At 39.1% G+C, this 26,053-nt stretch overlaps 1 protein-coding gene and 1 pseudogene across 1 annotated transcript; one reads left to right on the top strand and one right to left on the bottom strand.

Annotated features, from left to right (window-relative positions):
* Positions 1-1,030: 1,030 nt before the first annotated feature.
* LOC132368098 (tricarboxylate transport protein, mitochondrial-like) lies at positions 1,031-3,392 on the bottom strand (annotated as a pseudogene).
* Positions 3,393-11,753: 8,361 nt separating this feature from the next.
* On the top strand, positions 11,754-12,785 carry LOC132367940 (olfactory receptor 2K2). The gene is given in 6 exon segments (XM_059926545.1): positions 11,754-11,870; positions 11,872-11,972; positions 11,974-12,072; positions 12,074-12,161; positions 12,164-12,339; positions 12,341-12,785. Coding segments are annotated over 6 exon segments (939 nt in total). The 5' UTR covers positions 11,754-11,840.
* The last annotated feature ends 13,268 nt before the right edge of the window (positions 12,786-26,053 follow it).

Raw genomic sequence — 26,053 nt, 5'->3', positions numbered from 1 at the left:
CAGTATTAAAGTCTTCAACTATTACTGTTGAATTGTCTAGTTCTCCCTCTAATTCTGTCAGTTTCTGTTTCGAGTGTTTTGGGGCTCTTCTTTTCAGGTGCATATATATATTTATTTTATTTAGGCTTTTTAAAAATTTTATTTATTTCACTATTATTTTTAAATTTATTTACTTATTTGTTTTTGGCTGCGTTGGGTCTTCGTTGCTGTGTGCAGGCTTTCTCTAGTTGCAGCCTCTAGTTGCGGCGAGCGGGGGCTACTCTTCGTTGCGGTGCATGGGCTTCTCATTGCCGTGGCTTCTCTTGTGGAGCACGGGCTCTAGGCGCACGGGCTTCAGTAGTTGTGGCACATGGGCTTGGTAGTTGTGGCTCGTGGGCTCTAGAGAGCAGCCTCAGTAGTTGTGGCGCACGGGTTTAGTTGCTCTGCAGCATGTGGGATCTTCCCGGACCAGAGCTCGAATCCCTGTCCCCTGCATTGGTAGGTGGATTCTTAACCACTGCCACCAGGGAAGTCCCCATATGTATATTTATAATTGTGTCTTCTTGATGGGTTGACCTTTCTATCATTACTAAATATGGGCCATATTTTCCTGTTTCTTTGCATACCTCATATTTTGTTGTTGTTGAAAACTGGACATTAAAAATAATATTGTGTGGCAAATCTGAAAATCAGATTCCCTTCCCATTCCAGAGTTTGTTGCTGTTGGTGTGTTCTATTTTTAGTGACTTCGTGAACTAATTCTGTAAAGTCTCAATTCTTTATTGGACCCGACCAATGAAGTCTCTACTCAGTTAGCTGAATGGTCAGCTAATGACTGGACAGAGATTTCCTTAAATACATTGCACCAAGAAGTTCCCCATTCTGGCAGCTACTCCTGTTCCTCCATTAGCCAAAGCTCAATTAATTATCCAAGACTAATAATAGAATAATAATAATAGAGAATAGCTAAGACCAGCCAACAACCTATAATTCAATTTGAGCTATCACTATTTTTATAGATCCTTAGTCTTCCCACCCAGACCCTCAGGGCTCAGTCCGTCTTCCACCCTGTGTTGAGCAGCTTCACTACCTCATCGTAGATGATGAACACGAGGGCCACGTCCAGGCAGGCCCGGCCCCGGCGGGGGACGATGCCACTGTAGAATGCTTTGAGCTCCTCATCCCTCAGGACCTGCTAGCAGCCGTCTACGTGTTCGGTGTTGCTCCGCCTCCCGGCCCTGCATCCGGTCTTGACGTAGTCCAGAGGCGTGTTCCCAAAGACGCTGGCTGCGCTCGCGATAGCTCGGAAACCCCGTGATCAGCGGTTTCAGGGCCTAGCTAGAGTTGGGTCCTGGGTACCAGTTGTGTAGAGAGCTTCTGACCAAGAAGCGGACGGCCCGCTGGGATCTGCCAGCTGGCGGCCCTGGTAAGTCCTCTTCAGCCCTTGTTCCCGAACAATCTCCCTGACCCCGTGGGGGAGTCCTCTGTACTGTGGGTTTAGGGGAGATCTGGTCGTGTATGAACTTCACCTCGATGGTCTCCCTGGGCGCACGGCCTCGGCCTCGCGGGCGCCCAGGCCACACAGCAGCCCACGTGCTGTCCAGAGGTCCCTGGGCACGCCGCGCGTGCGTGCTGAGGAACGCGACCATCCTGGACCTGATGGCTGCTTTGGGGCTGGAGCCGTGGAGCGGGGAGGAGGCCTCGGTGCAGCCCAGGGCACCTGAACGGCGGACCTCCTGCCATACTCAGTCCCAGTGCCCAGGGACCCGGCCGTGTGAACGCGCGTAGGGCTGCACCTGTGTCATTATGTACCCGGTGGGGAAGGTGATGCAAACTGCGATCCGGCCGCTAGGGCGCCTGTGGGGACCAGGGACCCGCTTCTGAGAACCCTGCCGCCCCGCCGCCGCGGACTTGGCTGCGTCTGAGCCGCTGGGAGGCCTAGCCGGTCCCCACCCTCCACCCGCGTTGTCCTGGCGAGGCAGAGGGGTGACACGCAGGTCGAGCCCCTCCGGAGTGAACTTTTAAAAAACATATTTATAATTAGGCATTTAGGTACCCCAAATATAAAAATATTGTGGAGATTCTTGCAGCCATTGATAATTCAGTGACTAAAAAAGTTTAATATTTGTGTAAGAAAAATAAAATACCTTAGTAAAAAAAAAATTTAAAAAATTTTTATTTTATTGAAGTATAGTTGATTTACAATGTTGTGTTAATTTCTGCTGTACAGGAAAGTGATTCAGTTATATATATATATACATATATATTCTTTTTCGTATTTATTTCCATTTTGGTTTATTGCAGGGTATTGAATATAGTTCCCTGTGCTCTACAGTAGGACCTTACTGTTTATCCAGTTTATATAATAATAGTTTGCATCTGCTAATCCGAAACTCCCAATCCATCCCTCCCCCACCCTCCTTCCCCTCGGCAACCACAAGTTCGTTCTCTGTGTCTGTGAGTCTGTTTCTGTTTCGTAGATAAATTCATTTGTGTCATATTTTAGATTCCACATGTAAGTGATATTTGGTATTTGTCTTTCTCTTTGTGACTTACTTCACTTAGTATGATAATTTCTAGGTCCATCCATGTTGCTGAAAATGGTATTATTTCCTTCTTTTTTATGGCTGAGTAGTATTCCATGGTATATATGTACCACATCTTCTTTATCCATTCATCTGTCAGTGGACATTTAGGTTTTTTACATGAATTGGCTATTGTGAATTGTGCTGCTATGAATATAGGGGTACATGTATCTTTCTGAATTACAGTTTTGTTGGGCTATATGCCCAGGAATGGGATTGCTGAATCATATGGCAACTCTATTTTTAGTTAGAAAACATATTTTTTAATGAACTATTTAAAGATAAGTTGGAGGGTAAGTCACCCCTTTAATAACAAATACTTCAGTATTTAACAACAAGAAAATTCTCTTACATAACCACAGTGCAGTTATGAAGATCAAGAAATTTAACTTAGGGACTTCCCTGGTGGTCCAGTGGTAAACAATCCGCCTTACAATGCAGAGGATGCGAGTTCAATCCCTGGTCAGGGAACTAAGATTCCCACATGCCACGGGGCAGCTAAGCACATGTGCCACAACTATTGAGCTCACGCGCCTCAAGGAGAGAGCCCACATTCCACAAACTACAGAGCCCATGCTCTCTGGAGCCCACATGCCACAACTGGAGAGAGAAAACCCGCACGCCACAATGAGAGAGAAGCCCGCACACCACAACAAAAGATCCTGCATGCCTCAGTGAAGATCCTGCATGCCACAACTAAGACCTGACACAGCCAAAAATAAATTAAATAAATAAGTAAATCTTTAAAAAAAATTTAACTCAAAAAAAACTAAAAAGAAAAAAGAAATTTAACTCTGATACCATACTGTTATCTAATTCACAGCCCATATACCAATTATGTCCATTGTCCTAATAATGTACTTTAGAGCTAAGTTTTTCCTGGTCTAATATTCAGTGCTGGGTCATGCATTGCCTTTAGCTGTCATGTCTCTTCAGTCTCCTGGAATATTTCCTTAGCCCTTTTGTTTTTCTGTTTCCCGACCTTGACATTTTTGAAAAGAATAGGCTGGTTATTTTGCAGAGTATCCCTCAATTTAATTTTGTCTGGTTTTCCCTCATGAGTAGATTCAGGTTATGTGTTTTTGAGAGGAATCCCACAGAAGTGATACTGTGTCCTCAGTGGAGGCACGTGGAGTCAATATGTCCCATTATTGGTGATGTTAAGGTGGCTCTCTGCTGTAAAGCTATTATCATCTTGTTTTTGAAATTAATAAGTAGTTTGTGGTGAGATACTTTGACATTATGTAAATATCCTGTCTCTCATCCAGCTTTTACCTATGCAACTGTGATATTTACATCTACCTACTGTAACATTTTACCTATTATAATCTATTACTATAACAACCTAAACCTTGATTGATGATTTTCTAACTACATCATTCTTCTATGTTTATATTTTGGCATTCTACTGTAAGGCAGACCCCTCCTTCTTCCCTCCCCTCCCCTCCTTTCCCCTCTCCTTCCCTCCCCTCCCCTCCTTTCCACTCCCCTCCCCTCCCTCTCTCCCTACCTCCCTTCCTTCCTTCCAAAAGAATTCATGCATTCTTATTTCATTCTATGGATTATAATCCATTTTTACCATTATTTATTTTGATGCTCAAAATAATCTGTCCCAGACCTGGCCAATGGGAGCCTCATCAAGTGGGCTCCTATAGCCTTTTGAAATATCCCAGTTGTTCTTTGCATACTTCCTTATGTTCTAGTGCAATAGGGTACTCCAAGCTAATCTTGTCCTATTCTTGCTCTAGCCTTGGCATCAGCCATTTCTCTAAGGAGCTACAATATGTTTCCTATTAGTTGAGAATTGCATTCATTTAGAAACCAAGGTGTGGGTGGAGGTGTTCCGTTGCTTAAAGGCCCTCTCAATATGTGTAATTGAATAAAAGTTCTGATCACTCGTTGGGACAAGTGGCTTAACGAGTAAACTTTCTTCCTTTAATCTCTGAAAAGTAGAGAGCGGTTTCACAAATGAAAAAAAAAAATACATGTAGTTTCACCAATGAAAAAAATACATGTCTTAGAATTCTAGGGATACCTTTTTTCTATATACTGTTAAGTATTCTACACTGTAATCTTTCAAGAAAAAAAAATTTTGATATAACTAGGTTGGACAGGGAGGAGTAGAAGACTCTGTTTTTATGAGTTCTTTGAAATTATTTTGGGGGAACTGTGGTTCACTCAGTCTCAGTTTTTAAAAGTTTGATATAATTGGATCTTTGGGACATTATCCCTGAAGGAGCTGAAGTTTCAAACCTCTGCGTATTATAGTTGCTGAACTGTTAATTGTTCAGGGACAACAGGTGTTTCCCCAAAACAACAGGTGATTTAAATTTACATAGTATTTCAGTTGTTATACTTTGGTATTTTTAGTTACTGAGGTAACAGTCAATACTTTTGAAAAAAATGAATTGCATTTTTGACTTTCATGTAATATGTTTAACATATTTAACATAGATGCATTCATTCTTTCTTGCACATAGCTAACTTTATGAAGTATATCATAAATAATATTTTATTTGGAATTGGTGCAGGGAATTGAATTTTTCTTGGATACTATTTCTAAACAGTAGAAAATATCAAGTTGCAGGCAACTGGGCTGATTTTTCATTCTAAAAAAATTGTGGGAGTGTCCTGTGAGGAGCTTCAATACACGTCCCAAGCTAAGGTGTCGGCTCAGCCGTTTCACGAGGAGCTCTGGTCTGAAGGGCGGGGGGCAAGGCCTCTGCACGGGGCCCGCTATGAGCAAGTGAAACAGACTAAGCACAAAGGGAAAAAAGGTGGATGAGCTAGGCCTGAAGTGAGACTGCCAGATTTATGTCCTTTCCAGATAAAGTGTGGATCCTCTAGCTACAAGAGGTGTGAAGAGAGAGGACCTTCAGGATGGCGGGGGAGTAAGACGTGGAGATCACCTTCCTCCCCACAGATACATCAAAAATGCATTTACAGGGGGCTTCCCTGGTGGCGCAGTGGTTGAGAATCTGCCTGCCAATGCAGGGGACACGGGTTCGAGCCCTGGTCTGGGAAGATCCCACATGCCGCGGAGCAGCTAGGCCCATGAGCCACAATTACTGAGCCTGCGCATCTGGAGCCTGTGCTCAGCAACAAGAGAGGCCGCGATAATGAGAGGCCCGCACACTGCAATAAAGAGTGGCCCCCACTTGCCGCAACTAGAGAAAGCCCTCACACAGAAACGAAGACCCAACACAGCCATAAATAAATAAATTAATTAATTTTAAAAAATGCATTTACATGTGGAACAACTCCTACAGAACACCTAGTGAACACTGTCAGAAGACCTCAGACTTCCAAAAAGCTGTGTGGCTGACAGGGTCTTGGTGCTCTGGCCAGCTGCCAGGCTTGAGCCTCTGAGGTGGGAGAGATGAGTTCAGGACACTGGACCACCAGAGACCTCCCAGCCCCTCGTAATATCAATCAGCGAGAGCTGTCCCAGAGATCGCTGTCTCAACGCTAAGACCTAGTTCCACTCAATGACCAGCAAGCTCCAGTACTGGACACCCTATGCCAAACAACTAGCAAGACAGTAACACAATAATAGTAGGTGACTTTTACACCCCACTTTCACCAATGAACAGATCAACCAAAATGAAAATAAATAAGGAAACACAAGCTTTAAATGACATTAAACAAGATGGGTTTACTTGATATTTACAGGACATTCCATCGAAAAACAACAGAATACACTTTCTTCTCAAGTGCTCATGGAACATTCTCCAGGATACACCATATCTTGGGTCACAAATCAAGCCTTGGTAAATTTAAGAAAATTGAAATCGTATCAAGTATCTTTTCCAACCACAAAGCTATGAGACTAGATATCAATTACAGGAAAAAATCTGTAAAAAATACAAACACATGGAGGCTAAACAATATGCTACTAAATAACCAAGAGATCACTGAAGAAATCAATGAGGAAATAAAAAAATACCTAGAAATAAATGACAATGAAAACACGATGACCCAAAACCTATGGGATGCAGCAAAAGCAGTTCTAAGAGGGCAGTTTATAGCAATACAATCCTCCCTCAAGAAACAAGAAAAATCTCAAATAAGCAAGCTAATCTTACACCAATTAGAGAAAGAGGAACAAAAAACCCCCAAAGTTAGCAGAAGGAAAGAAATTGTAAAGATCAGATCAAAAGTAATGAGAAAGAAATGAAGGAAAAAATAGCAAAGATCAATAAAACTAAAAGCTGGTTCTTTGAGAAGATAAACAAAATTGATAAACCGTTAGCCAGACTCATCAAGAAAAAAATGGAGAAGACTCAAATCAATAGAATTAGAAATGAAAAAGGAGAAGTAACAACTGACACTGCAGAAATACAGAGGATCATGAGAGATTACTACAAGCAACTATATGCCAATAAAATGGACAACCTGGAAGAAATGGACAAATTCTTAGAAAAACACAACCTTCCAAGACTGAACCAGGAAAAAATAGAAAATATAAGCAGACCAATCACAAACACTGAAATTGAGACTGTGATTAAAAATCTTCCAACAAACAAAAGCCAGGACCAGATGGCTTCACAGGCAAATTCTATCAAACATTTAGAGAAGAACTAACACCTATCCTTCTCAAACTCTTCCAAAATATAGCAGAGAGAGGAACACTCCCAAACTCATTCTACGAGCCCACCATCACGCTGATACCAAAATCAGATAAAGATGTCACAAAAAAGGAAAACTACAGGCCAATATCACTGATGAACATAGATGCAAAAATCCTCAACAAAATACTAGCAAATGGAATCCAACAGCATAGTAAAAGGATCATACCCCATGATCAAGTGGGGTTTATCCCAGGAATGCAAGGATTCTTCAATATATGCAAATCAATCAATGTGATACACCATATTAACAAATTGAAGCAGAAAAACCATATGATCATCTCAATAGATGCAGAAAAAGCTTTTGACAAAATTCAACACCCATTTATGATAAAAACTCTCAGGAAGTAGGCATAGAGGGAACTTACCTCAACATAATAAAGGCCATATATGACAAACCCACAGCCAACATCGTTCTCAATGGTGAAAAACTGAAACCATTTCTACTAAGATCAGGAACAAAACAAGGTTGCCCACTCTCATCACTATTATTCAACATAGTTTTGGAAGTTTTAGCAATAGCAATCAGAGAAGAAAAAGAAATAGAAGGAACCCAAATCGAAAAAGAAGAAGTAAAACTGTCCCTGTTTGCAGATGACATGATACTATACATAGAGAATCCTAAAGATGCTACCAGAAAACTACTAGACCTAATCAATGAATTTGGTAAAGTAGCAGGATACAAAATTAATGCACAGAAATCTCTTGCATTCCTATACACTAATGATGGAAAATCTGAAAGAGAAATTAAGGAAACACTCCCATTTACCACTGCAACAAAAAGAATAAAATACCTAGGAATAAACCTACCTAAGGAGACAAAAGACCTGTATGCAGAAAACTATAAGACACTGATGAAAGAAATTAAAGATGATACCAACAGATGGAGAGATATACCATGTTCTTGGATTAGAAGAATCAACATTGTGCAAATGACTATACTACCCAAAGCAATCTACAGATTCAGTGCAATCCCTATCAAACTACCAATGGCATTTTTCACAGAACTAGAACAAAAAATTTCACAATTTGTATGGAAACATAAAAGACCCTGAATAGCTAAAGCAATCTTGAGAAAGAAAAACGGAGCTGGAGGAATCAGGCATCCTGAATTCAGACTGTGCTACAAAGCTGCAGTAATCAACACAGTATGGTACTGGCACAAAAACAGAAATATAGATCAATGGAACAGGATAGAAAGCCCAGAGATAAACCCACACACATATGGTCACCTTACCTTTGATAAAGGAGGCAAGAATATACAGTGGAGAAAAGACAGCCTCTTCAATAAGTGGTGCTGGGAAAACTGGACAGCTACATGTAAAAGAATGAAATTAGAGCACTCCCTAACACTATACACAAAAATCAACTCAAAATGGATTAAAGACCTAAATGTAAGGCCAGACACTATAAAACTCTTAGAGGAAAACATAGGCAGAACGCTCTATGACATAAATCACAGCAAGATCCTTTTTGACCCACCTCCTAGAGAAATGATAATAAAAACAAAATAAACAAATGGGACCTAATAAAACTTAAAAGCTTTTGCACAGCAAAGGAAACCATAAACAAGACGAAAAGACAACCCTCAGAATGGGAGAAAATATTTGCAAATGAAGCAACTGACAAAGGATTAATCTCCAAAATATAGAAGCAGCTCATGCAGCTCACTATAAAAAAAACCAAAGAATCCAGTCCAAAAATGGGCAGAAGACCTAAATAGACATTTCTCCAAAGAAGATATACAGATTGCCAACAAACACACGAAAGGATGCTCAACATCACTAATCATTAAAGAAATGCAAATCAAAACTACAATGAGGTATCACCTCACACCAGTCAGAATGGCCATCATCAAAATATCTACAAACAATAAATGCTGGAGAGAGTGTGGAGACAAGGGAACCCTCCTACACTGTTGGTGGGAATATAAATTGATAGAGCCACTATGGAGAACAGTATGGAGGTTCCTTAAAAAACTAAAAATAGAACTACCATATGACCCAGCAATCCCAGTACTGGGCATATTCCCTGAGAAAACCATAATTAAAAAAGACACATGCACCCCAATGTTCATTGCAGCACTATTTACCATAGCCAGGACATGGAAGCAACCTAAGTGTCCATCGACAGATGAATGGATAAAGAAGATGTGGCATATATATACAATGGAATATTAGCCATAAAAAGAAATGAAATTGAGTTATTTGTAGTGAGGTGGATGGACCTAGAGACTGTCATACAGAGTGAAGTAAGTCAGAAAGAGAAAAACAAATACCATATGCTAACACATATATATCGAATCTAAAAAAAAAAAAAAGGTTCTGAAGAACCTAGGGGCAGGACAGGAATAAAGACGCAGACGTAGAGAATGGACTTGAGAACATGGGGAGGGGGAAGGGTAAGCTGGGACGAAGTGAGAGAGTGTCATGGACATATATACACTACCAAATGTAAAATAGATAGCCAGTGGGAAGCAGCCACATAGCCCAGAGAGATCAGCTCTGTGCTTTGTGTCCACCTAGAGGGGTGGGATAGGGAGGGTGGGAGGGAGACGCAAGAGGGAGGAGATATGGGGATATAGGTATACGTATAGCTGATTCACTTTGTTATACAGCAGAAACTAACACAACAATGTAAAGCAATTATACTCCAATAAAGATGTTTAAAAAAAATTGTGTTTTCTTTACTAGTTTTAAGAATAGCACAGAAAAATTGTTTCTTTGAAATCATCTCTTACAATAATATAATAAAGTTTTTGTAGGAAATTTGTTGAATATAAAATCTAGCAGAGAAGTCCCTAAGAAATCATCTCTTAACTAACAAATGAGTAAGAACTAACTGCTGAGATGTAGTAAAAATGGAGCTTTTAGGAAGAAAAGCAAAAACTGCATGCTCAGGTGCCGCAGAGGGCAGTAGTACTGACAAGTGTTCTCTAGAATACTCAAAAGAGTATTCAGGGTTACTGATAATGTTTGTACCTCACTGTAAGCTGCTGGAGGTCTGATGACTAAAACAGAAAAAAAAAATGACAGGATTTGCTAATAGCCTGGATATGTGATACAGTGGGGAAGAGGTCAGAGATAATAATGTAATATAATGAAAAGTATTTGACAAATATCATGCCACTGTTATAGGGCCATGTATAAGGTATTGCTCACACCATTATTATTTTCACCATAACCATTTAGACCAGGTTTTTAAATATGAAGAACTGGGAGACAAATGATAATAATCACTGTATTAGTGATGAGAAAGTGAAGACTGAACTATTGTAAGATAAACCATATAACTAAGGAATTTACCTGTGAAAGAAAGAGCAAAAATAGGATGGCAATTTACATATGTAGCATGACAATGAAGGGAATTTTTAAGAACAGTATATTTGAAAATAGAAAAGAATTAGTGGGGAAAGGAAGAAGATTGATGGTGATAAAGAGCAATATCAGTGCGTAAGCAAGGTAAGTTTTTGTAATTTTTTTTTTGGCTAATAATGTGAAATGTAAAAAAAAAAGAAATAAAACCTTAAGTGTCTGGTATATAATTAGATGATCTATAATTTTTTATTATATTCACTAGTTTGTTTTATTTTTTAGATTCCACAAGTAGTGATATCACACAGTATTTGTCTTTGACTGATTTCACTAAGCATAATACCTTCCAAGTTCATCCATGTTGTTGCCAAGAGATTTTAAGATAATTTTTAAAGGGAGTTTAACTTCTGCATTTTCTGGATCTTCATGAGTTTTAATGTATAATAAGAGTATTGCCTGGGTATAATTTTTAGAACTATTTACATACTCACAAAGGTATGGCTCCCAATAATGAATGAAACTGTACAGGGGATGTAATAGTGTTTAAATGAGGTAGGTTATTTGACATGACTTGTAAACTGGCTCTTACATAGAATCAGAATGGGTATCCACAGTGCTTCAAACAATGTCATCATTTTTAAAACAAGTGTGTGGACCTCTAAGCTGTTAGCTGGAAAGGACAGAGTTCATTTAGACCCAGAACTTCATAGGTGTTAGTTTAAAACTCATTTATTTGTTCCTTTCAACATTCCTCCTCTTCTTCCAGTGAAGATCATTACTGGTTTTTATTTTTACAAATGTGCTTTATTTTCCTCATTTATTTGACTAACTTTTCTAATTAGTGCTCAATAGCGTATTCAATGTTCTTTCATATTTTTCATTACTCAGTATTTTCAAATCTTTACTGAAAACCTGCTGTGTGCCAAGCAAAGGATTACGAGCTGAGATTCAAATATTAAATTTGTTTATTCTTGGTTTCAAATTCACTCTTTTCTAAATTTTGTTTTGAAAGAAGGGCAAAGAAAACTGAAGAGACTTCTAATCTACTGATTGTGCTCTTCAGACCCAACACCAAGCTGGCTGAGCTCTAGTTGGTTCGTCTGTAAGTCACTGACCCACCACTGAGGGACACAGGCCAAACCTGTTTCCCCTCCTCTTAGATTGATAGATACATTGTCCTGTGATTTCTTATGGTAAAATTGTGCTTATAATAGTGAAAATAAGTTCGAAAGTGTTTTCTTAACTCAATGAACATTATACTTTATCCCTCTCTTTCTGTCCTCAGATGAAATGAATAGAATAATATTAGAATAACTACAGGTGAAAGGAAGCAAATGCAAGGCGAAAATCTCACCAGTTGGAGTTTTTTTTTTCCTGGAAGGTTTTTCTAGATACCCAAAGTTAGAGATTGTTCTCTTCGTCTTCAGCCTTATAATGCATCTGATAACCCTCTTGGGCAACAGCACTCTTAATCACTATCCTAGATTCATGCCTTCAAACTCCCATGTACTTGTTCCTTGGAAATCTCTCTTTCATGGATATTTGTTACACATCTGCTTCTATTCCAATTTGCTGGTGACTTGCTGTCATCCCAGAAAACCATCATCTTTTCTGGGTGTGCTGTACAGATGTATCTGTCCCTTGCTCTGGGCTCCAGGAGCAGTGCCTGCTCCTGGCTGTGATGGCGTATGACCATTACGTGGCCATTTGCAAGCCGCTGAGATACCCCGTCATCATGAACAGGCAGGTCTGTGTGCAGATGGCCACTGTCTCCTGGGTGAGGGGCTCTCTGACAGCCCTGCTGGAAACCAGCTTCACCCTGCAGATACCCCTCTGGGAATTTCATCCCTCACGTCATGTGTGAAATTCTGGCAGTGCTGAAGCTAGCTTGCACAAGGTCATTGCTCATGGACACGATCATGCTGGTATTTAGCGTGCTCCTCCTGCCCATTCCAGTGCTCTTAATTTGCATCTCTTATGTCGCCATCCTTTCCACTATTCTGAGAATCAGCTCAGCAGAGGGAAGAAACAAAGCTTTTTCTACCTGGGGTGCTCACTCAACTGTGGTGTTCTTGTATTATGGGGCTGCACTCTCCATGTACCTAAAGCCTTCTTCGTCAGGCTCACAAGAAATAGATAAAATCATCTCGTTGCTTTATGGAGTGCTTACCCCTATGCTGAACCCCATAACTTACAGTTTATGAAACAAGGAAGTCAAAGATGCTATGAAAAAAGTGCTGGGCCAAATATACTTGCAGCAAATACAGGAAAATCTCTGACTGGGGGCCTGCGGTTTCGCCAGGGGTATGCTCCTGGCAGAACTCACCAGAGAGATTCAAGACAATATACTCACCCTTAGAACACTGACTTGAACTTGAGTTCTGTCATCTTACAGCTGTGAGATAGGTGTATACAGAGTGATTGCCTATGGGCGATAATAGGTTCCAATTTGCATTTGGTAGTAATTTCTGTCTTTTCTGTCGCATGGTTGTGAGAAGTTTGGGGCTATAGGGTCATCACACATTTGCTCCAGAAGGAAACTTGTATGAATTTAGAGTCAGTGAATGTTGGTGCAGAAGAAACTTGTCTATCATTTCTGCCTTAAATCCTTTCCAGAATGAGGTGAGAGCATAAACAAACAAAGAAACAATAGAGATTGGCCTTGCTTACTTAAGCGAGAAAGCAGAATCAGTGAAACAGAATCAATGAAAAATTAAAAGACTTGCTCAACATCACAGTTGTAGGACCAGAACTGCAACCCTTATCCTTTGGACTTTTTCGCCAGAGCTTGTTCTACACACTGAGTGGCTCCCTAATTACCCTTCCTCATTCAAAACTCATTAAAACTCTTGACTTCCTGAGTAAGGCAGCAATGCCTACTTGATTTGCTCAGCTGCCAACCTTGCTTTTCTAAGCACCTAGATACTTGCACAAATTGTATGAATTCCTATGCCAGTATACCACCCATACACTAATTAGGTCTTTTTTTAATGTGTGTTTGTTTTTTTTCTTCATTGGATGATTGACTTCACAAAGTCATGGGTTCCTGTTATTTTGTACGTTTTGTTTACAGCAGTCATCCAGTAAACTAATAAATTTATCAGCTTTCAACCAATTTCTTTATTTGAAAAGTAGGTACCATTTGTGAAAATTATGAAGAAGAAACAGCGTGGGCCAGAAGGTCTATTGCTTTGTTAATATCCAACAATCACAGAGACAATATTTACATTTGTTGTTTTAAATCTTTTATTTGTATGAAAATATTGCTTCTTAAAAATGCAGATTCTGGGTCCCTACTCTCAGATGTTCTGATTCAGTAATAATCTAATATTATCAGATTATTCTGATAATCTGCACTTATAATAGATCCCCAAGAAACTCTGAAATAGGTTATAAGATGACCATACATTGGGAGACATTATTTCCAGTGAAAACCTATCATTCCAAAAGAAAAGTGGAAATAGCTCTTATTTATCCATTTTTCCTTTTCCTTTTGTTTTTTCCCCCATTCTTTCTGCCTCCATGTGTACCTTCTCACTTGCCTACCTCCACTTCTACAGTAGGGAAGGGGAGAGGGTTTTGAGTGGAGGAAGGTTAATCCACTTGAAAAATTTCAAAATATGAAAGACCTAAAAACTTTTAGTATTGGACGTTGAGTTCTGGATTGTTTAACTCTTATACCATTCCCTTGGATCTGCGGCTTCTATTACATGTTCCTGGATATGTAGCCCACACAGAGAGACACTTGAAATAATCCCATGGCAAAATTCTGATGATGGAGCAAGGGGACAAATTTGGTGCCACATGTTGTTGCCAAGAGATGTTTGATGGTGGGGGATGGAAACAAGCCGTGAGTAAATGGTTTTAGGATGGTAGGGGAGAGCTGACCAGGAAGCTTTCATCCTAGAAGTAATTCTTTTTCTCTTAGATACCTCAACCTTTTCAACCCAACTACCACACTCATTTCCTGGCAATTTCAAAATCATTTTGAAGTGACATTTGATAGTAGGCTTTTATTAGAGTAGCAGAGCTGGATTTTATAGTAGAGTAGAATGAATTGTCTGCCTCCTAGACTTAGTTATAATATGTGTGGTACCAAATATAAACAGGAAGAACCAGAGTTACAGAAGTAGCTGAAATCTTTACTGCAAAGAATGAGCTATGAGAATTTGAAGACACAGAGACTGAACACTCTTAGTAATTAGTATATCAGCTTTGACACAGGGAACTGAGTGTATTGAGATGGGTCACTGAAGTAGGTTATAAATGATCCTGATGTCAGAAGAGGACCCAGGATGGAACCCTGGCAGATATCTCCCTAGTAGCTCTTGGCTAAGAGATTAGGAGTTACAGTAGTTACAGTGATATGTTACATAAAGTTACTGTGAAAAACAACAAGCGAATATAAATATAAATGTGTTTCATGTATTACAGGCAATACTAAAGTTCATTATTGGCAAATGGTACATTCTGTCATTTGGGTTAGATTCCATCTCAACCAGTACTAATTACAATCATTAGTTTTATAGATTCTCAGGTAAGGGATCCTTGTCAGGTATCATTAAAAAGAGGAATATATTTGACAGAGAAGGTAAAACCACCTCTGACAGAGTCAGTTCCTGAATGAATGATATGACCAGATTTATGCTTCAAAAAAATCAGATCATGTCATTTCCCCGTTTAAATCCCTTAGTGGCTTCTTCTTACCCTAAGCTTGAAGTCCTTAAGATGTCATGCACAGACTTTCATAATCTGATTACCCACCATTTACATCCTCTGCTCTGGGAACCCCAAATTCCTTTTAGTTCTATTAAAGTGTTGTGCTCTGTCTTCTTTTATTAAAAGCACTTATCACAATTTGAAATTTGATAATAATTTGTGGGTTTACTTGTTTAATATCTCTCTCACTAGTCTGTGGGTTCATTGAGGCAAGGACTGTATCAATTTCATTTACCACTGTAGACCCAGAGCTTAGCGCAAGGTCTGGCATAGGGAAGACATTCGGTGCATACTTTTTGTGAAGGACCAAGTGCTCAGTGAATATCTGTTGAATACAAATATGCATATAATAAACTTTTGATGGCTCTTCAAATAGGTACTTGACCATTCCTGTGGTGAGAGAGATGAGGATGCCAAAGGTGACTTCCAGGTGTCAAAGAAGGCTGATATGTCATTAACTGCCACAGGGATACTTGAAGAGGACCAAGTTTGGGGGTTGAAGGGTAAACCATGCTTTGTAATTTAGACATGTGGAATTTGTCATGATTTTGAGATATGTAAGAGATATCAAGGAGTCAGTTGGATATGCTAGTTTGGAATTAACAAGAAAGATCAGTCTGGAGATATAAACTTGTGACATATTTGCATATATATAATAATTTAAGTATTGAACATGGTTAACTTAACTAGGGAGAGAGTATACAGTGAGAAAATTGCCTAAGTGAAACTAGAGGAACACTAATATTTAAAGCCCATCAAATAAGAAAAACCAACAAAGCGGCATTGAAAAGGAGCAACCTCTAAAGCAGGGAGAGGGCAGAAGCCAGAAGACAAATTCCAGTTTTGATCAAGATGAAATAAGCCCACTCTACCCTGCTTTTCCCACTGAATGCAATTAAAAACTCTAGACAGAATGCATGGACCAGTCATTTGAGGGCTCTGAAAAATAAATGGTAGCACACAGACCTGGGAAGGAAACTAGAACACAAGGTACCAACAAACTGATGGTGATTTTTTTTTTTTTCTTTCTCTCCTCCACCCATCCAGCACCTCTTGGCCTAGACTCAAGGGCAGCCTGAAACCCAAACCTACACACTGGGTTCAGAGAGAAAGATAGAAGAAGCTCCAAGAGAAGCTCCCTTTTTGTGGTCTGAAAAGGAGAAATGGGGAGCAAAGGAAATTTCCTGATTTAAAAAAAATTATCTCTGGGCCAACTCCCAGGCGATCCTGTGGTGACAGTGGCAGCACCAGCAGTGGTGGCTGGGCAGGAAAGAGAACCTTCTTCCTGACTGGAGGAACTGTGGTCCCACGAGCTTGGGAAGAGTCCCCACTGCTTTTTTTCTCTCTCTATCCTCTCTTTCATACCTGAGGCAGGGACTTCCAGCCTCCAGAACTATAAGAAAATACATTTCTGTTATCTAAGCCACCGAGTCTGTGGAACTCTATTATGGCAGCCTGAGCAGACTAATGCATGGCCCTTGCCTCCATCTCCAAGGCCAGCAAAGATGAGTCCAGTCTTCCTCATACTGCATCACTCTGACCCTGCTTGTGTCGTCACATCTCTTTCTCTAACTATCTCTTCTGTCTCCTTCCAGTTTTAAGGACCTTTGTGATGACCTTGGACCAAGACAGATAATCTCTTTATTTTAAGGTTAGCTGATTACAACCTAGTTCCATCTGCAACCTTTATCTTCTTTGCCATCCAATCTAACATATTCTCTGATTCTGTATCCTGATTGGATGTGGACATCTTTGGGTCCTTTATTTTTCCTGCTACATCTTGATTTCAGAAGGACTGTACCGTGAAATGGGAACACTTCTGGATTCTTGGACATTCATGCAGAACTTACTCCAATTCCTAAAGACCCAGAATGACACTGCAGAATATATGTCAGTGAGTCTGCCTATGAATCGCAGGTGACTGAGATTCACTTCAAAGTTCACACATGGAAACTCTGAAAACAGCCCCATGGTTACTTCCTCAGTTTGCATGTAATATTTGGAATAGATATTATCAACAAGTGGTACATCCCCACGTTGGCCCTATGAATTATGGAATAAGGAACATTATAGTAGGAAAATCCAAGCTGAGGCCCCTGGAACTTCTCTTTGCTACCAAATTATAACATTAAAGACCATATTGCAGGACTTCCCTGGTGGCACAGTGGTTGGGAGTCCGCCTGCCAATGCAGGGGACATGGGTTCGAGCCCTGGTCCAGGAAGATCCCACATGCTGCAGAGCAACTAAGCCCGTGTGCCACAACTACTGAGCCTGTGCTCTAGAGCCCGCAAGCCACAACTACTGAGCCCACATGCTGCAACTACTGAAGCCTGCATGCCTAGAGCCCGTGCTCCACAGCAAGAGAAGCCACTGCAATTAGAAGCCCGCACACCACAACGAAGAGTAGCCCCTGCTCGCCCGCAACTGGAGAAAGCCCGCACGCAGCAACAAAGACCCAACACAGCCAAAAAAAAAAAAAAAAAAAAAGACCATATTGCATTCCTGGTGGAATCATAGAAATCAAAGGCTTAGCATAAAAAAGAACAAAATAATGCCATTTGCAGCAACATGGATGCATCTAGAGATTATCATGCTAAGTGAAGTAAGTCAGAAAGAGAAAAACAACTACCATATGATCTCACTTATATGTGGAATTGAAAATATGACACAAATGAACCTATTTATGAAACAGAAACAGAATCCCAGACATAGAGAATAAACTGATGGTTGCCAAGGGGGAGAGAGGGGAGAGGGTTGGATTGGGAGTTTGGGATTAGCAGATACAAACTGGTATGTATAGAATGGCTAAACAACAAGGTTCTACCGTATAGCACAGGGAGGGAACTATATTCAATATCCTGTGATAAACCATAATGGAAAAAAATATGAAAAACAATGTGTATATATATATGTATAACTGAGCCACTTTGCTGAACAGCAGAAATTAACACAGCTATACTTAAATTTTTTTAAAAAAGGAAATCAAAGTCTTAGAAGATTCAAGGAGTGGTGATTTCTATCACATCCTCAACTTTCCAAATTGGTAGGTGCAGAAGACTGACAGGTTTTGGGGAATGAAAATGAATTAAAATATACTTATTTTTATGGTGGTTCTAATTGCAGCTACTTTTCTAGACCTTATTAGAGTGGTGGCTTCCTTCCTTCCTCCCTCCCTCCCTCTCTCAAAAATGTGAAAACAAAAAACCATCTGTTTTCACTTGGCAGAGTTAGCAGTATGCCTTTACCTCCACCAGATTACTTCAGGCCTTTTCCTCAATTCTCTATTTCTATTTGACAAATAGATACTGGGATATTGGTCTGTAGTTTTCTTTTCAAGTGATTTAAACAATACTAATACATTTTAATTTATTTGTTTATTCATTAATGATTCAGTAGATATTTACTCAATACTGAATGAGTGTGAGGTGCTTTTTTGGGTGTCATGGAGGACGCAGACATAAGCAAAACATGTTTTTTTGTCCTTAAGGAGTCCAAAATCTAACAGGAAAGACGTGTGAAAAAATCTAAAAACCAAGGCAGAACAATCACTTCACATTATAAATAATGCTTTTGTATTACCATACATCATGATGATAACAAACCTTTAGGTGATTTCTTTGTCTTGCTTTGGTATAAGGGTAATGCTGGCCTCATAGAATGCCTTAGGAAGTGTTTCTTCCTCTTCTATTTTTTGGAAAAGTCTGAGAGCATTGGTGTTAATTCTTCTTTAAATGTTTAGCAGAATTCACCAGTAAAGTTTCTGGTCCTGAGATTATCTTTGTTGTGAGAATTTTGATTATTGATTCAATATTTTTACTAGTTATAGGCGGGTCCATATTTTCTATTTCTTCATGAGTCAGATTTGGTAGTTTGTGTGTTTCCAAATTGGAAAGGAAGAAATAAATAATCCTTGTTTGTAGATGACATGATCTTATGTATAGAAAATTCTATACAATTGAAAACAAACTCAGTGGTTGAAGATACACGATCAACACACAAAAATCAGTGATATTTCTATACAATATCAGTTGACAATGCAAATAAGAAGTTAAGAAAACAATTCCATTTGTAGTAGCATCAAAAAGAGTAAAACACTTAGCAATAAATTTGATTTAAGAATTACAAGACTTGTACACTAAAAACTACAAAATTGTTGAAAGAAAAGAAGACCTAAATAAATGGAAAAATATTTCATGTTCATGGATTGGAAGACTTAATACTGTTATTAATTTTTAATTAAATTAAAAATTTAATTGTGATTAAAAAACTCATACATAAAATTTACCATCTTAACCATTTTCAAGCGTACAGTACCATAGTGTTAAGTATATTCACATTGTTGTGCAGCACATCTCCAGGACTTTTTCATCTTGCAAAACTGAAACTCTATACGTACTGAAAAACAAATCCCCATTTCTCCTCCTCCTAGCTCGTGGCAACCATGATTCTACTTTCTGTTTCTATGAATTTGACTAGATGCCTCATATAAGTGGAATCAGACAGGATTTGTATTTTTGTGACTGGCTTATTTCACATAGTATAATGTCCTCAAGGTTCATCAGTGTTGTAGCATGTGACAGAATTTCTTTTTTTAATGAGGTTGAAAAATATTCCATTGTATGTATATACCACATTTTCTTTATCCATTCATCCATTGATGGACAGTTGGGTGGCTTCCACCTCTTGGCTATTGTGAATAATGCTGCAGTGAACATGGGTGTGCAGATATCTCTCTGAGATCCTCCTTTCAGTTCTTTTGGATATATATGCACAAGTGAGATTGTTGGATCATATAGTAGTTCTACTTTTAGTCTTTTGAGAAACCTCCATAACAGTTGTTAAGTTTTCCATACAGCTGCACCATATAACATTCCCACCAACAGTGCACGAGGGTTCAATTTCCCCACATCCTTGCCAACACTTGTATTTTTTGTTTTTTGTTTTTCTTGTATTAACCATCCTAATGGCGGTGAGGTGGTATCTCATTGTGGCTTTGACTTGCATTTATGATTAGTGATGTTGAGCATCTTTTCATATTTGATTAGTGATGATTAGTGATGATTAGTGATTAGTGATGATTAGCATGATTAGTGATGTTGAGCATCTTTTCATATACTTTTTGGACATTTGTATATCTTCTTTACAGAAATGTCTATTCAAGTCTTTTGCCCATTTTAATTATTTTATTTTATTGTCTCTATTATGTCCTTAATTCTTCAATATGGGTAACTTGGCCCTTTTTTTTTCATTAAGACTTTAGAGTAGTTTTAGGTTCACAGCAAAATTTAGGGGAAGGTACAGAGATTTCCCATATAATCCCTGCTCTTGCCCCCTTAGCCTCCACCATTATCGACATTCCCACCAGAATGGTATGTTTGTTGATGAACCTACAGTGACACATCATAGTCACCCAAAATCCATAGTTTACATTAGGGTTCACTGTTGGTGTTGTACATTCTATGGGTTTGTACAAATGTATAGTGACCTGTATCCATCATTATGTCATCAGAGTATGAAACTTTACAGTATTTGTAATTTATAAAATGGAGTAAATTTCTTAAACTTGAGAGTAATACTTTCCTTGGACATTTTATGAGTACTCTGAAGCACCCCCACATCTCAATATTGCACTGTTACTCATAAATAGAATCATTTCACTTTGAAGGCACTTCAAATTCCCCTTAGGAAACTTTCTGAGAAGAAGAGTTCCCCTACTAATAAGTCTCAATTGGATTTTCCCAAGTTCACTGCAAACCTATTGCCTACCCGTGGGGCTAAATCCCACGGTGTCTTATTTAACCTGTGTGCACCTCCAGGGCAGCAGGGCCACATGGGTTCTAAACTGTAATGAAGCCCAGTGAAACACAGCTCCCTCCAGGGCAGTCAGAACTGGCCTGTGACCTGTACTTGTGTAGTGGGAATAGTGTCATAAAGAAGAACTGAGGTGCTATAGAGAAAGAAAAGCATTATGATTATCTTGGTTAGGTAAATTTTGTCAACAAAAGTATGTTCTAGTGTTATTTGGAGAGCTAAGTCAAGTAGCTGCTCCTCAAGGGGCCATGGGAAGATCTTCTCAGAGGAGTAGTGGAGCATCTGGAATGAGAGAAAGACTAGGTAGAGTGGTGTGCGTGCATTTTACTGCTCCCTGAGCAAAGAAGTACCTTCCCAGTATGATTCTTTCTTCATCTTCTATTTCCTTTCCTCAAATGGGCCTTCAGATTAACCTATACAACATTTCCCCCTACAGGCAAACCTTGCTTTATTGTGCTTCACTTTATTGCACGTTGCAGGTAGTGTTTTTCTTTTTTTTTACAAATTGAAGGTTTGTGGAAACCCTGGGTTGAGCAAGTCTATTAATGTCATTTTTTTCCAACAGCATTTGCTCACTTCATGTCTCTGTGTCACAGTTTGATAATTCTTGAAATGAACTTTTTCATTACTATTATATTCGTTATGGTGATCTCTGATCTTTGATGTTACTGTTGTAATTGTTTTGGGGCACCATGAACTGTGCCCATATAAGATGGTGAACTTAATCCATAAATGTTGTGTGTTGTCTGACTGCTCCACCAACCATTGTTCCCCCATCTTTTCCCCTCTTCTTGGGTCTCCCTAGTCCCTGAGACACAATATTGAAATTAGACCAATTAAAACCCTACAGTGGCCTCTAAGTATTCAAGTGAAAGGAAGATTCAAACATCTCTCACTTTAAATCAAAAGCTAGAAATGATCAAACTTACTGAGGCAGGCATGTCAAAAGCTGAGATAGGCTGAAAGCTAGGCCTCTTGTGCCAAACAGTTAGCCAAGTTGTGAATGCAAAGCATAAGTCCTTGGAGGAAGGTTCACTACCGTAGTGAACACATGAATCATAAGAAAGTGAAAACAGTCTTGTTGCTGAAATGGAGGAAATTTTAGTGGTCTAGATAGATGATCAAACCAGCCACAACATTCCCTTAAGCCAAACCTAAGCCAGAGAAAGAACCTAACTCTCTGCAATTCTATGAAGGCTAAGAGAAGTGAGGAAGCTACAGAAGAAAAGTTGGAAGCTAGCAGAGGTTGGTTCCTGAGGTTTAAGGAAAGAAGCTGTCTTTGTAGCATAAAAGTACAAGGTGAAGCAGCAAGTGCTGATGTAGAAGCTGCAGCAAGTTATCCAGAAGATCTAGCTAAGATAATTAATGAAGATGACTAAACAACAGATTTTCAGTGTAGACAAAATAGCCTTCTATTGGAAGAAGATACTATCTAGGATTTTCATAGCTAGAGAGGAGAAGTCAATGCCTGGTTTCAAAGCTTCAGCACACAGGCTGGCTCTCTTGTTAGGGGCTAATGCAGCTGGTGACTTAAGGTTAAAGCCAATGCTCATTTACCATTCTGATAATCCTAGGGCCCTGAAGAATTGTGCTAATCTACTCTGCCTGTGCTCTAGAAATGGAACAACAAAGCCTGGATGATAGCACATCTGTTTACAACATGGGTTACTGAATATTTGAAGCCCACTGTTGAGACCTACTGCTTAGGAAAAAAGATGCCTTTCACAATAAATATTATACTAATGCTCATTTGACAATGCACCCAGTCACCCAAGAGCTCTGATGGAGATGTACAATAAAATTCATGTTTTCATGCCTGCTAACACAACATCCATTGTGCAGCCCATGGATCAAGGAGTAATTTCAACTTTCAGGTCTTATTATGTGAGAAATACACCTCATAAAGCCGTAACTGATGGGTCTGGGCAAAGTCAATTGAAAACCTTCTGGAAAGGATTCACTATTTTAGATGCCATTAAGAACATTCATGATTCATGGGAAGAGGTCAAAATATCAATATGAACAGGAGTTTGGAAAAAGTTGATTCCAGCCCTCATGGATGACTTTGAGGGGTTCAAGACTTCAGTGGAGGAAGAAACTGCAGAGGTGGTGGAAATAACAAGAGAGCTAGAATTAGAGGTGGACCCTGAAGACGTAACTGAATTGCTGCAGTTCTACTGTGGGTAAAATGCTATCTAACAGCATTGCATGCTACAGAGAAATCGTTTGTGAAAGAAAAAGTCAATTGATGCGGCAAATTTCATTGTTTTATTTTAAGAAATTGCCAAAGCCACCTCCACATTCGGGAACCACCACCCTGATCAGTCAGCAGCCATCAGCACTGAGGCAAGATCCTCCACCAGCAAAAGGATCATGACTCACTGAAGGCTCAGATGATGGTTAGCACTTTTTTTAGCACTGAAGTATTTTTAAATTAAGGTATGTCGACTGAAGAAAAATGAACAACCTAAAAGTTGCGAGTTAAGATTTATTAGGAGACCTTACTGAGGACTGATAGCCCCGGGGACAGCCTCTCAGATGGCTCTGAGGAACTGTTCTGAAGAGGTAAGGAAGGAGCCAGGATACATAGGAATTTTTGCTGAAAACAAAAAGGAACCGAACAAACCCATGTAATCGAACATCAAAAGATTACTGCTAATAACAAAAACAGACATCTCAAGTTAATGACTTAAGTGCTTTCTATGTATGGGAAGATGGAAGAGTCTGGGCTCATTGAAATGATTCCTTAGATATGCATCTTATCTGTCTAGGGCCAGTGTCCTGAGCACAGAATATTTCCTGTTTTTCTCCATCCTGAATTCCCTTCAGGGTGCACCGTGGTGCGGGGGAGGTTAGGGGAAGGGTCTGCAGTGGCTGATGGCTTGATGGTGCACAACATTCGGTATTTACTGGAATGGCAGGGACCATTCTGTCTCCACAGGTATGTACTTTTTTTTAGACATAGTGCTATTGCACACTTAATAGACTACAGTATAGTGTAAATATAACTTTTATATTCACTGTGAAACAAAAATGTCATGTGACTAGCTTTATTGCAATATTGACTTTTTTGCGTTGGCCTGAAACCTAACCTACAATATCTCCAAGGTATGCCTGTATTCTTATCCTCTTGACCCACTGTAAGGGAAGAAAGTTCCTTTGACATTGTATTAATAGTAGCACACTGCCCAGAACAAATCAAGGGCTAGTCCCCTCCTACTGCATATGGGTCAGAACTATGTCCACAATGCCTGTTAATTTTAGATGGAATGTACCACCTACTTTAGCAATTATTCTGAGCAGTCCTGGTCCAGGGGCGGCTACTTCCAGTATCAGGTTGCCTACCAGCTGTGCTTCAAGAAGAGCTTTAGTAGCTCATCAAAATTCTTTAAAATTTTCCTTCTAGCATTTGTTGTTTTTCAGCCAAAAGACAAAGGTTAGTGCCGGATGGATGGAATTTACATCTGGAAAATGGCATTCCAACTTAAGAGAGACATTGATAAACAGGGGTTGAGTCATATTTTATGCAAATATTTTGTAAGCACATTATCCTTGAAAAAAATTATTTTACCTTCTGTTGTATTTTTAAATTGCACAGTCAATGAATAAATATATTCTTGTAAAAACTATTAAAGTGAAATGCTTTAGCAGAATTCTCCTTTGAATACATTCGCACTGGTCCCAGACCCCCACCCCAGAGGTAATTCCTCTAATCAGAACTTTATGCAATACTATAGTAGTTCTTGAACTTGACTGTGCTTGAGAATCACCTGGAGAGCAAGTGGCTTGATTCCACAGCCCCCAACTCAGAAATTCTGGTTCAGTAGTTTTGGGGTGGGAAGTAAGTATGTGCTTTTCTAATTAGATCTCAGATAATGCTGATACTGTTAGTACACAAATCACATTTTGAATAACGCTACTATTGGCATATGGTATAGAAATGGTATAGAGTTATTTAATACAACTTTATGTATATGGTTTCATGCAAATGTTATACTGTTTGCATTGTTGTATAATTTGCTTTTAAAAATTAACAATGTGTCTTAGAAATAGCATCATGGCAATACATAAAGATTTGCTGTATTTTTCTAAGCTCCTGCAGAATATCATATATTTTCTTCTAATTTATTGCGTGCTTTTAATTTATTAGAATTACTTTTCCTTTCTCGCACAACAATTTATGTTCCCTAGAGTTAATACTTGCCTTTTTAATGCTTTTTTAAATGTTATTTTTAATTAACTCAAACCCAGACACCAGCCAGAGTGTATATTTTCTTTCAATATATTCACATACCTTAATTATTCTATAAATTTCATCTTTTGAAGAAATCTTTCCTCGGATACTTCTAACTTGCTAAGTCTTTACAGGCCACTCTTTAGACTTGGTATAGAACTATGATTTTTGGGTCTCTCTTTATATTAGCCCGAGGGTTGCTTTTGCCTCTGACTATGGTTGTGTTCCCTGATTCCTGATTTGATGTCTTCCTCCTTCTTGGTTTACTGCCTTGTTTTTTTTTTTTTTTAACATCTTTATTGGAGTATAATTGCTTTACAATGGTGTGTTAGTTTCTGCTTTATAACAAAGTGAATCAGCTATACATATACATATATCCCCATATCTCCTCCCTACTGCCTTGTTTTGATGACCATCCTTCAGTAGCTTCCCAGGAAAAGGTGCATAAGTGCTAATTTCTTTGAGACTTTGAATGTCTGAAAATATCTGTTCTGTTGATGGTTTGTCTGGCTATAGAATTCTAAATGTTTTGAAATTTCTTGATGATATGCCTTTGTATGGATTTTTTTCACCCATTGTGAGTACTACCTGGAAACTTTCGATATTAAAACCCACATCCTGGGACATTAAACAAAATACTTTGATGATTTTCTTCCCTTTATTTTCTTTTGTCTATTTTTCTGGAACTTTTATTATTTATGTTGGAACTTCTGGATTGGTACTCTAATTTTCTAATCTTTTATCTCTCTTTGTGTTTTTGGTTTATCCTCTGGGAGATTTTC

This window comes from Balaenoptera ricei, chromosome 6, assembly GCF_028023285.1.
Source record: "Balaenoptera ricei isolate mBalRic1 chromosome 6, mBalRic1.hap2, whole genome shotgun sequence".
In the NCBI taxonomy this organism is placed as follows: Eukaryota; Metazoa; Chordata; class Mammalia; order Artiodactyla; family Balaenopteridae; genus Balaenoptera; species Balaenoptera ricei.
Note: the sequence above shows the minus strand (reverse complement) of the source record. Positions and strands in the feature narration are given on the sequence as shown.